At 39.6% G+C, this 9579-nt stretch overlaps 1 protein-coding gene across 2 annotated transcripts; it reads right to left on the reverse strand.

Moving 5' to 3' along the window:
• Positions 1-142: 142 nt before the first annotated feature.
• Positions 143-7109, reverse strand: cep83 (centrosomal protein 83). 2 transcript variants are annotated; one of them, XM_043236165.1, is made up of 16 exons: positions 7044-7109; positions 6235-6440; positions 6004-6154; positions 4524-4616; positions 4253-4384; positions 3922-4173; positions 3166-3297; positions 2949-3063; positions 2727-2871; positions 2496-2645; positions 2226-2301; positions 1968-2125; positions 1337-1466; positions 1117-1220; positions 843-1008; positions 143-747 (listed from the first exon to the last, which is right to left on the reverse strand). In XM_043236165.1, exons 2-16 carry the CDS (start codon positions 6438-6440, stop codon positions 592-594), a joined length of 2166 nt encoding a protein of 721 aa, XP_043092100.1. In that variant the 5' UTR covers positions 7044-7109; the 3' UTR covers positions 143-591. The 2 variants fall into 2 exon arrangements, with proteins under 2 accessions (XP_043092100.1, XP_043092099.1); XM_043236164.1 differs by lacking the exon at positions 7044-7109 and having other exon boundaries at positions 6235-6449.
• Positions 7110-9579: the final 2470 nt, after the last annotated feature.

Genomic DNA, 9579 nt, shown 5'->3' on the forward strand with positions numbered 1-9579 from the left:
GTTTTGAGACACAGCCATAGAGCTGACTAAACCCCTTATCAACTTTATCTGTGTGTTGTTGCCTAGCGCTTCAACAGACGTTTTTCTACAGTTGTTGGCAGACAATTTCTTGTGTTTTTAATAATTCAGTCACAAGTAAACGTGAGGACACAATGTTCTTTATTTAAAAAAAACACATTTCGGGTTGAGTGCTTTTAGAGACAAGCAAGAATAAAATCATTATTATTTATCAAAATACCTGCTACCCATGCACTGTCTCCTCCCTATAGTGACAAACTACAGTTTAACTTGATGAAAAAGGATGAAAAGGTGCTCTCTCCCATTTGGACTCGTATAAAACACGGCTTCTTAGCATTGAAACATGTTACAGATTATTTTCAATATGTACAAAAAAACCCTGTAACAGAAACCGACAACTTATGTAAACTTTAGAAGCCCTGTCCCCAGACAATTAATAAATAACGCGGCGGGTTTTTCTTAAAACATCCTCCAGCTTTCTGCTGCAAAGCACCACGAGTCGTTTAAAAGAGAAAACATGTCACAGTGTGTTCGGTTTTTGGCACGTGGTGAATGTAATCACGCAGGTAGTGGTTAAGAAAAGTCTGGAAGCACGTCCCGTGGGCTCGAGAGTCTCTCTCGGTCTCTGTCCAGAGGAGCGGTCAGTTCTTCCAGCTGCTGTTGCTGACTGTTTTCCAACTCTTCCAAGCGTCTTCGCAGCACAGACAACTCCCTCTGGTGCTGATCCTCCTGAGAAATGCAGAAACAGATGAGTGGGATGAGGATGAAAGCAGCAGATTCATATCCTTCATATTCTACGTCGTGGATGGGATGTTTGCAGACACCTGTATGTTCGAGAAGATGGACTCTGCCGGGATGAGGAGGGATTGGGCCAGAGGGGTGGAGGAGGTCATTTGGTTGCCCAGCAACAGACGGCGAAACTCATTGTGTCTCCTCTGCAGCTCCTTCAGACGCTTGCTAAGCTGAGCATGTTCTTCAGAGTACGATTTCCTGAGCACACACAAATAATAAAATACAGGGAAAAAAAACAATCACATACATATATATGCATACTCTCTGTAGTCCCCTGATAATGTTATAAACTGAAGACAGAAGTACTTTCTGGCTGTGCTCGCTTCGATTTCAAGTTCTTCTATCTTGGCTTCTAAGAGCTGAATCTTGTCTTGGAGTTTGTTTTCTTTCAGTTCTGTCATGGTTTTCCTCTGGATAAGAAAAGAGATTAATAACGCCCTTTAATAATAGCAATTTTCATGAAACCAGAATGCAAGCCGTCAACCGTTCGGTTTCCAAAAACAAGTTTGTAGAGTTAGGGCACTACCTTTTTCTGCGCAAATGCTGCCCTCTGCAGGCGCTCTTTGGCCTGGCTGTATTTCTCCCGCAGCTCTTCTTCTCTTTCCTGCAGCTTGTGTTTCTCCTCCAGCCATTCCACTCGCCTTTCCTCCACCAACCTGTGACAACGAAAACATTTCACTTTCATTGAATTCAACAGTCCTCTGTTGACCGCACCGTTGCAGCGTTCAGGCTATTTTTATGCAAAATAACAGTAAAAAGCTTATTAATTAGAAAAATGAGCTAAATCGTTAATGATTATAATAAAGGAGATGCAAACCGGATAATTTACAGAGTATGTATTTCAGAAAGTAATAAGAAAAAAGTTTGTTTGCATAATATTTACATGCATATCCACACACACACACACACACACCATTATAATCAAATGACCCATATTTGTAATTGAAGGGGAAAATGTCTATCAAGCACTATTATTCAGGTTGAATCTTGCTTTGAAACCAACATTTCATCTCACCAATCAACTCTCAAGGCACTAATCTGAAGAAATGCTAAATGGCACGTTTTGATGCTCGCTCAGCAAGCCGTCAGCATTCTCTGAAATATTTTTGGTTCTCATTTGACAGTAACGCCAGTATCCAGGTTACGACAAGGCGTACCTCTCGGCTTCCTGCTGGGTCCGTTCCATCTGCGCGCGGGCGCTCCGTAGGTCCTCTCTTACTCGCTCTAGGCTTTCTCTCAGTCTGCCGTTGGTGTCCAAGAGCTCGCTCTCAGAGTGAGACAGGGCTCCTATCTGTAGATTCAGCTCAGCGTTTTGCTGATAAACAATTTACAAAACAAGTTATTTGAGTTACACGATACGTCATGACTTCCATCTCATGCATTTGCAGTAATTTCACTTATGTCAAAGGGCTCACTCGTTTCAGGTCTGCGCTTTCTGCTCTTGAGGTCTCCAGCTCTTCCAGCTGTTGGCCCTGCTGCTGTATTTTGACTCTGCATCACAAACATACAGGATATTAAAAAGGGGCTGAAAAACCACACTGTATACGGATGCTGAGCATTTAATAACTTCTTGTCACTCAAAGACAACAAAAAACAGATATCGTTGCAAATAATTCAACTTTTCCTTTCCCGAAAAGACCAGGAAGTAAAGAGGATCAGTTTTGAATGACTCTGAAGTAGCTCGCCTCAGGTTTTGAAGTTCCTTGCGAACAGACTCTTCGCTCAGCTGCGCGGCACGGAGACGCTCCTCCCATTCCTCTTTCTGAAAGCTCCCCGTTGCCTCCTGAAGAGCTCTCTGCTGTTCAAACTCAGATAAACGATTCTCCAGCTCCAGCCTGGTGTAAATGAAATAAATTCATTTGAATGTAGAAAATCCCATGAAGCTCGGGCTCCTCGTTTGATATTATGGTGCTTACTTTTCTTCCTGAAGGACGGCCATCTTGTGTATCTCCTCCTCTCTTGCTGCCTGGACCCTGCGCACCATCTCGCGCTCTTTTTCAGATATCAGCTCTTTATTTCTTTCCAACGCTGATTTCAGGACCTCAATATCGGACTGCAGACCTGAAAGCGAGAAGGAAACTTTTATCATCGTGAAACAGGTTCCAAGAAAGTAAATAAAAGAAAGGCAAAACGATTACCCTCTACTTGGCAATGCAGTGTATCTCGGTCTCTTTCTAGTTCTCCTTTGGCTCTGACACACTCTAGTTTTACATTACTCAAGTCCAGCTTATGCGTGTGCTTCATCTCTTCAATCTTGGTGATGAACACACGCAATCGTCAGGATACATTATAACAGATATCACGCACGTGGACATATTGTCATGAAATCATGTCACTCAGGCTGTTTTGACGCACCTGACTGCTGAGGGAATTGATTTCCCTTTCGGCTTTGTGCAGTTTGCCTGTGAGGAGTGTGTTTTGTTCCTGAGATAGACGGAGTTCACTTTCGGTTCTGTCCAACTGCATACGAATAGACTGCTTCTCTGCCTGAACACCGACAGGGGGAGAGAGAGAAAAAGGCCTTCAAACTTCTTAATAAAAATCTTATTTTTTATATAAATATGTATTTTTATATTATTCTTTTATAAAATAATATATAACATTTTATTTTATATTGTGATTTATATTATAAAACATTTTTAAATGTATAAAATTTTGTATAAAATAAATACAATAAATATTTAGTATTAATATTATATAAAATATTTAATTTTAGATATTATTTACATTAATTAAATTATGTATTTTCTTTTTTCAAATGCTGTGATGAACACATGAATTAAAAAAATTAAGACATGCTTATTTGATTATAGAAATGCAGCAATGATTTGCTAAGATTTATTAATTATCCATTTATTAAAATCTTTTTTTTTTTAAACATTGGTTAATGCACTGTGGTCTAACAATGAACAACTATATTTTTATTAACTAGCAAAGGTTAATAAACACTGTTTTTCATTGTTTGTTCATGTTAGCTAACACATTAGTAAATATTAGCAAAAGACACCTTATTGTGAAGTGTTACCGTTTCAGCAGAAAGGCATAAACTAACCTCCCTCCTCAAATCGTATTTGTATCAAAACCTACAGCTCTTCACTTTTATCTGCTCACCTCCAGTGCCTTTACTGCAGCCTGGGATTCAGCCAGCTGTCGTATCTGGATCCGCTGCACATTTTCGGCCTGAGCACCCGAGTTATTTCTCTCCGCCCTGAGTTCGGTGACCTCCGCCTCCAGTCCTTTGAGCCGCTGGTGGAGCTGGGCCTTCTCCCTCAGCAGGGCTTCAACGCGCTTCCCATCCCGCGATGGGTCTCCGCTCTGCAGCTGAGCGGCCAGGTCCTCCTTATCGTGCTCGAGTCGGGCAACCTGTTCGATCACATATACAGCACTACTTCATCAAGAGACGCTGCTGGGTCAAAATTCAACTCAATACGACACGACATACATCAGCTTCGTGCCGTATCCGCCTTTCCTCCAGCACTCGAACGTGCTCCTCTTTCTGGTGATCAAACTCCGACTTGAGGAAAGTAAGGTCGTAACGCAGCTTGTTATACTCAGACCTGTAGTTCTCTGCTTCCTGTCACAGAGAGAAATAAAAAAAAAGTGTTTTTTTATAAAACAAAGCGATGGGTTTGTTTTCCATCTGTGACGGACAGGATGCTGGCTGTCAAGGGAACAGGTCTGAGAGTCAGCTGGTGCGGAGGGCCGTCTTTTACCTCTTGCAGTTTGTTGAAGCGTTCTCTGATGGGAGCCTCCAACTCCTGCTGCACCTGTGCTTTCAAGAGCTCCAGCCGCTGAGGGGTCAGCACCTGAAAAACATGATCAACACACAAAAGTGCTACTTTGTCAGCAAAATGTCTAATTCCAGCATACTAAGACACTTATATTTGCTTGTCTATGCAGCATAGATTCATATCGGTTTTGTTATTGTTAAAGCTGCAGTCCGTAACGTTTTTTGTGATCAGAATGTACCGAATTTGTGCAATAAGCATCATCAGTTCATTTTTGCTTGTCCCGTCACTGCAGTACACCAATAAAAAGTGTTTATATTCCGAATATATTATATATTATATTATATTCTGACCTATTTCGGTCGGTTCGGGTGGACAGAACTAAAATAGAAATATTAGTGTAAGTTTAAGTACTAAAATGACTAAAATAATGAGTAAAATAAGGTTAAATAGAAATGTTTAAAAATTTAATATGTAATAAAAAAATTACAATAGTAAATAACAAAATTGTTGTACATAAATAAATACAAAAAATATATTTATATTTAATTTATACTTAACTTTTATTACTTTATTACAAAAACCCTGGATCTTTACATTTTTATTGTGTCTGTGAACATAAACTGAACAGTTTTTAATTTGTAAAAAAAAAAAAAGGTGAGAATGTTAAAAAATAAAGATTCAATTTGTTTAATATTTTCTTATTCCCCATATTTTGGATTAAAATCACTATTATTCTAAAATGTGACAAATAGTCACGATAAAGAATAAAGAGAAGTGAGAAAACATTCAAACAGTTTTTAAATGTGCAATAATAATCTAATCTTCCAGAAACTTTAAATATTGTAATATAGTTTCTTATCTGAATATAAGAATAACTAGTATTAGTATTTTTCAAAATTAACAAGCAGCAACTAATATGTAAAAGTAATGTTTTATATAATACTTTATATAATACAATGCCTATATAAGTAAATATGTCAAAGACAAAAGACAACATTTAGAGTTTTCTGTTTAAATTAATTTTGTTTTTGCTTTTCTGAGCCAAAAATAAATATTACACATTTCCCCCCTGATTTACCAAATGTACCCGCTAAAATGTCATTCAGTGTAACAATCACCTTGTGCATATTTACAAATAAAATCAATTCATGACGCATGAAAAGAAGAATTGCTTTCACCCCAAATACTAATTAATGTAATGTTTTTATTATTATTATTTGCCACTATCCTAGGTTTCACCCATGTCAATAAAAAGTTTTTTTACTCATTTAAAACACGGTAAGATTCAAAACAAGCATGTTGTTGGAATTTTTACAGAAACATTGTGTCCCACTGAATGACGACGTGACGAATTTTGACATTTTATTCTCCAAAAAAACGTATTAGCGTCCTTAAAAGTGGACGCTTCACTTTCTATGGCCACAGCTGCTGTTTTTAAAGCAGACATCTTAACATCTCGTACCTGCAGTCGGAGCTCCTCCAGCTCACGCGTTTTGTCCAGCAGTTCTCCCCTGAGCTCAGCCATCAGCAGCTGCTGCTTCTCCTGAGAGACGTGGCGATCGCCGAGCAGGCGTTTCAGTTCGCTCTGTGCACGCGTGTATTCATCCTGCAGCCTGCACACCATGCACAGACACGTTGGCACTGCCGTTTAGCGGGACGTCTCGCGGTACGAGAACGTGCAGCGTCCACTCACCTGGTGTGCTCCGCTTTCAAGGTCTGATAGTTGGTCTTGTGGTTCTCGCAGCGCATCCTCTCATCGATGAGCATCTTCTGGAGCTCCATGTCGGAGCTGCCGAGTCCCGTAGAGCCGCTGAGAAGGACCGCGGCTTTCCCACCTCCTCCTGCCGGCTCCAGGTTTGGGAACAGGGCAGACGACTGCCCCAACGCCGGAGGGTTCATCTGCTCCATAACAGAAAAATGAGTCAGAGAACAAAAGCAAGATTTCACACCGTCCCCAGAAAGCTCGAGAGCGCTCTACAAAACGCTCTCAATCAACACGAGAAGATGCAGCCAGATCTCATCAGGACCGGCTGTTGTAAATCAACTTGTGAGAGCCTGGCGAGCAGGAACAAAGCGTCTAATCACTACATGTGCAGCACAAGAGTCCTTACGGGCTCCTCTGCTCTCAAGTGATTGGATTTAAGGCGCAGGCTGGTCTCCAGCGATTCTCTCTGTGTTGTAGAAACAGAGCTGCTCCAGCATAAACACATAACGGCTTCCCGTGTTGTCAGAGCAACCGAGCCACCGGGAAAACGTACCTCGTGCACTTAAAAAAGCACCCCGAGTTGTCTGTTTAAGGGGAAGTCTGTGCATCGGCTGCCTGCTATATTGAAATGTCAAGCAAGCAGTGCTTAAAAACACAACACCCTGCACTCGTTTTATAAATAAACACCTCTGCCGGGCGTAAACCGTTGCATACGTTGGACACGACGCAAAATAGCATAATATATCTCTGAATTTATGGAAAGAGTCGTTTATTTGAAAAGCTGCTGGGAAGTTTACCTGATCCGAGACTGACAGCGACGCACTGTTACGTGAAGACGATGGCGGCTGCGAGCGCCTTTCAAAATAAAAGACTCCACTCCGTTCTGGTTCCGTTATACAAAGTGCGCTAAATATTCATTTTTATATTTGTATTTGCTTACAAATAATAGTTATCGGGTTACATGGGTTGTTAATAGTTAGTTTTATATACACACACGCATGTAATATGGATTGTATTTTGTATATTTTAATAATTATTTAATAATGCGAAATAATCTAAAAAGCAATAAAACAAAATCATCAGATTTTTTTATTCATAATATTTTATATGTGTGTATATATATATATATATATATATATATATATATATATATATATATATATATATATATATATATATATATATATATATATATAACCTGTGTTTTTCAATATACACACAAAAAACAAAAGTGAAATATTGTTGGTGTGGGTTCTCTATATTAATATTCTAAAATATAATTTATTTGTGTGACGCAGCGCTGAATGTTTACTCCAGTATTCAGTGTCACATCATGATCTTTCAGAAACCATTTTAATATGATTTAAAATCAGTGTTGAAACTGATGTTCTGCATAATATTTTTTTCAACCTGCGATACTTTGATGAATATATATGCTTCACAAGGTATAGTCACAATGAAGCAAAGAAGGAAAGAAGGGCACGTGTGTGCTTTTTTTGTGGTGAACGTCGCAGGGTCTTTTTAATCTGTAATAACGCTTTTATTCCAGCAGAGGGCGAACATTGACATCCTTGTCACATCCTTGACACGTGTGAGGCTTTTCTAGCAGAGACCTCTTCCAGACATTTGCTTTCATTCACACAGCTTTGTGTAGGATAATATTATCTGCAGCACACAATAACCACAGAGAAAGGCGAGTTTGTGTACCCGTGGCTGTGCTCAACGTTGGCTTTTTTGTTTGCCATTTGATTTTACATGGGTAGTCATCGTTCCTTCAGCTATGCCAACACACACCGTCCCTTTATAAAAATATGTGTTGAGATTGGCGCGAGCGTTTTTTATTTTGGCATGGCTGTCCCTGAACCCCTTGATATCTTTGGGCATGAACCAGCCCTCATGCCGCTATGAAAGATATTTATAGTTTTTTGCTAAGCATTTTATCTTTAAAAGGACAGGCGATTAAGCCACTCCTGAAATAGCAACTGTTTTTTTTCCCACAGTTTATTAAGCGTGAGCGAAGACAAAGACAGTGCTTTCTTTTTTAACCTGAACCTTTATTCAGGTGCTCAGAGAAGTGCACAAAGTGCTTGAGATGCTGCCTGTTTAGACTGTTTTCACATATTTTTGTTACGTAACAAAAATGAACAATAAGCATAGTAATGCTTGTATAACGTAAAGGTGCTGTATATTTGGGAATACCGCACAGTAAATGTTACTATTATCTGACAGATATCATTGAATGCCAGGAATAATCCATTGCTATATGCTCGCTTTTTTTAGCCAATCAGAATCCTCTATGCTTATCACGCGTCCGGTTTGTTTTTGTTCTTTACCCCCTCTTTTATCATATTAGCAGGCTACGTGACATATGTTCTCCCAAAAGTCGCTCTGTGTACACCGTGCACTAAAAATTATACCATCTAGAGGATAAATAAAATAAAGGAAAAAATCTAAATAAAAACAAAAGTTTATTAATGAGGTTTATTAATGGTTATAATTACAGCCTGAGACCTATGTATGGAAAACTAAAAATGTATATAGCACTTTTAAACCTCATAACTTGTTATCTTCACTCTTTTTAAGCCTTTTAAGGTGTGAATCGACCTTTACAGTCACATGATTGTGTGAATCAGCTTTCCATTTCCCAGTAAGCCTCTGTGGAAAAAGTAACAACACTCACTTCTCCCATTTTCTCCGTTGCATTGTGGGTCACAGTATGATGGCAGCTATTCACTCCCGCTGAGAGCTTAACCAGCGCCTCGGTTTTCACTTACTCAGGACATTTATCACTCCAACTTACCATCAGCTCCTCAAGCAGAGGAACTCAAGTAGAGCGATCCAGATATTCTTTCCGTTAAACCGGGTATTCAAATCTGCCGTCTTATTTAAAACTCTAAAAAGTTCAAAATAAACAAACCAAGAGAGACATGGTGGACAGTAGCGGAAGAGCAACACTTCTCCAAGCGGCTGAAGAGGAGGACGGGACCTGAGCGGAATCACTCAGATTTAATGCTGAAAACATCTGTGCTGTTGAAAACAATTGTTAATTAAAAGGCAGAGCTCTCTCATCCATTTATTTACTTTGATCCCCTGCCATGTTTTCGCTCAATGCATGGAGTCCTCATGTGGCCCTCCACCTGAACTGTAAAAAAATTTCCCCCAGATTTTTCCCTCGTAGCATTCTCTCGAAGCTGTGACATAAACTGCAGATCAGTAATCTTCTCGCATCTGTTTCTTTTCAGACAGGATGGAGATAAAAATGCGGCTCTGGAGAAAAACTGCGGTATACGCTTGCCCTTCCCCCCCAGAAAAATGCCTTTCTAAAGTTTCAGT

Source organism: Puntigrus tetrazona, chromosome 4, assembly GCF_018831695.1.
Source record: "Puntigrus tetrazona isolate hp1 chromosome 4, ASM1883169v1, whole genome shotgun sequence".
Classification (NCBI taxonomy): Eukaryota; Metazoa; Chordata; class Actinopteri; order Cypriniformes; family Cyprinidae; genus Puntigrus; species Puntigrus tetrazona.

What these genes read in the sequence shown, in the direction of transcription:
- cep83 (XM_043236164.1), bottom strand. Translation starts at nt 6,449, where the DNA reads ATGGAGCAGATGAACCCTCCGGCGTTGGGGCAGTCGTCTGCCCTGTTC. An exon ending in ACCCAGCAGGAAGCCGAGAG is followed by an intron (nt 1,467 to 1,967) that starts GTACGCCTTGTC and finishes TCGTTGTCACAG; the next exon opens with GTTGGTGGAGGAAAGGCGAG. An exon ending in GAAGCGAGCACAGCCAGAAA is followed by an intron (nt 1,009 to 1,116) that starts GTACTTCTGTCT and finishes GTGTGTGCTCAG; the next exon opens with GAAATCGTACTCTGAAGAAC.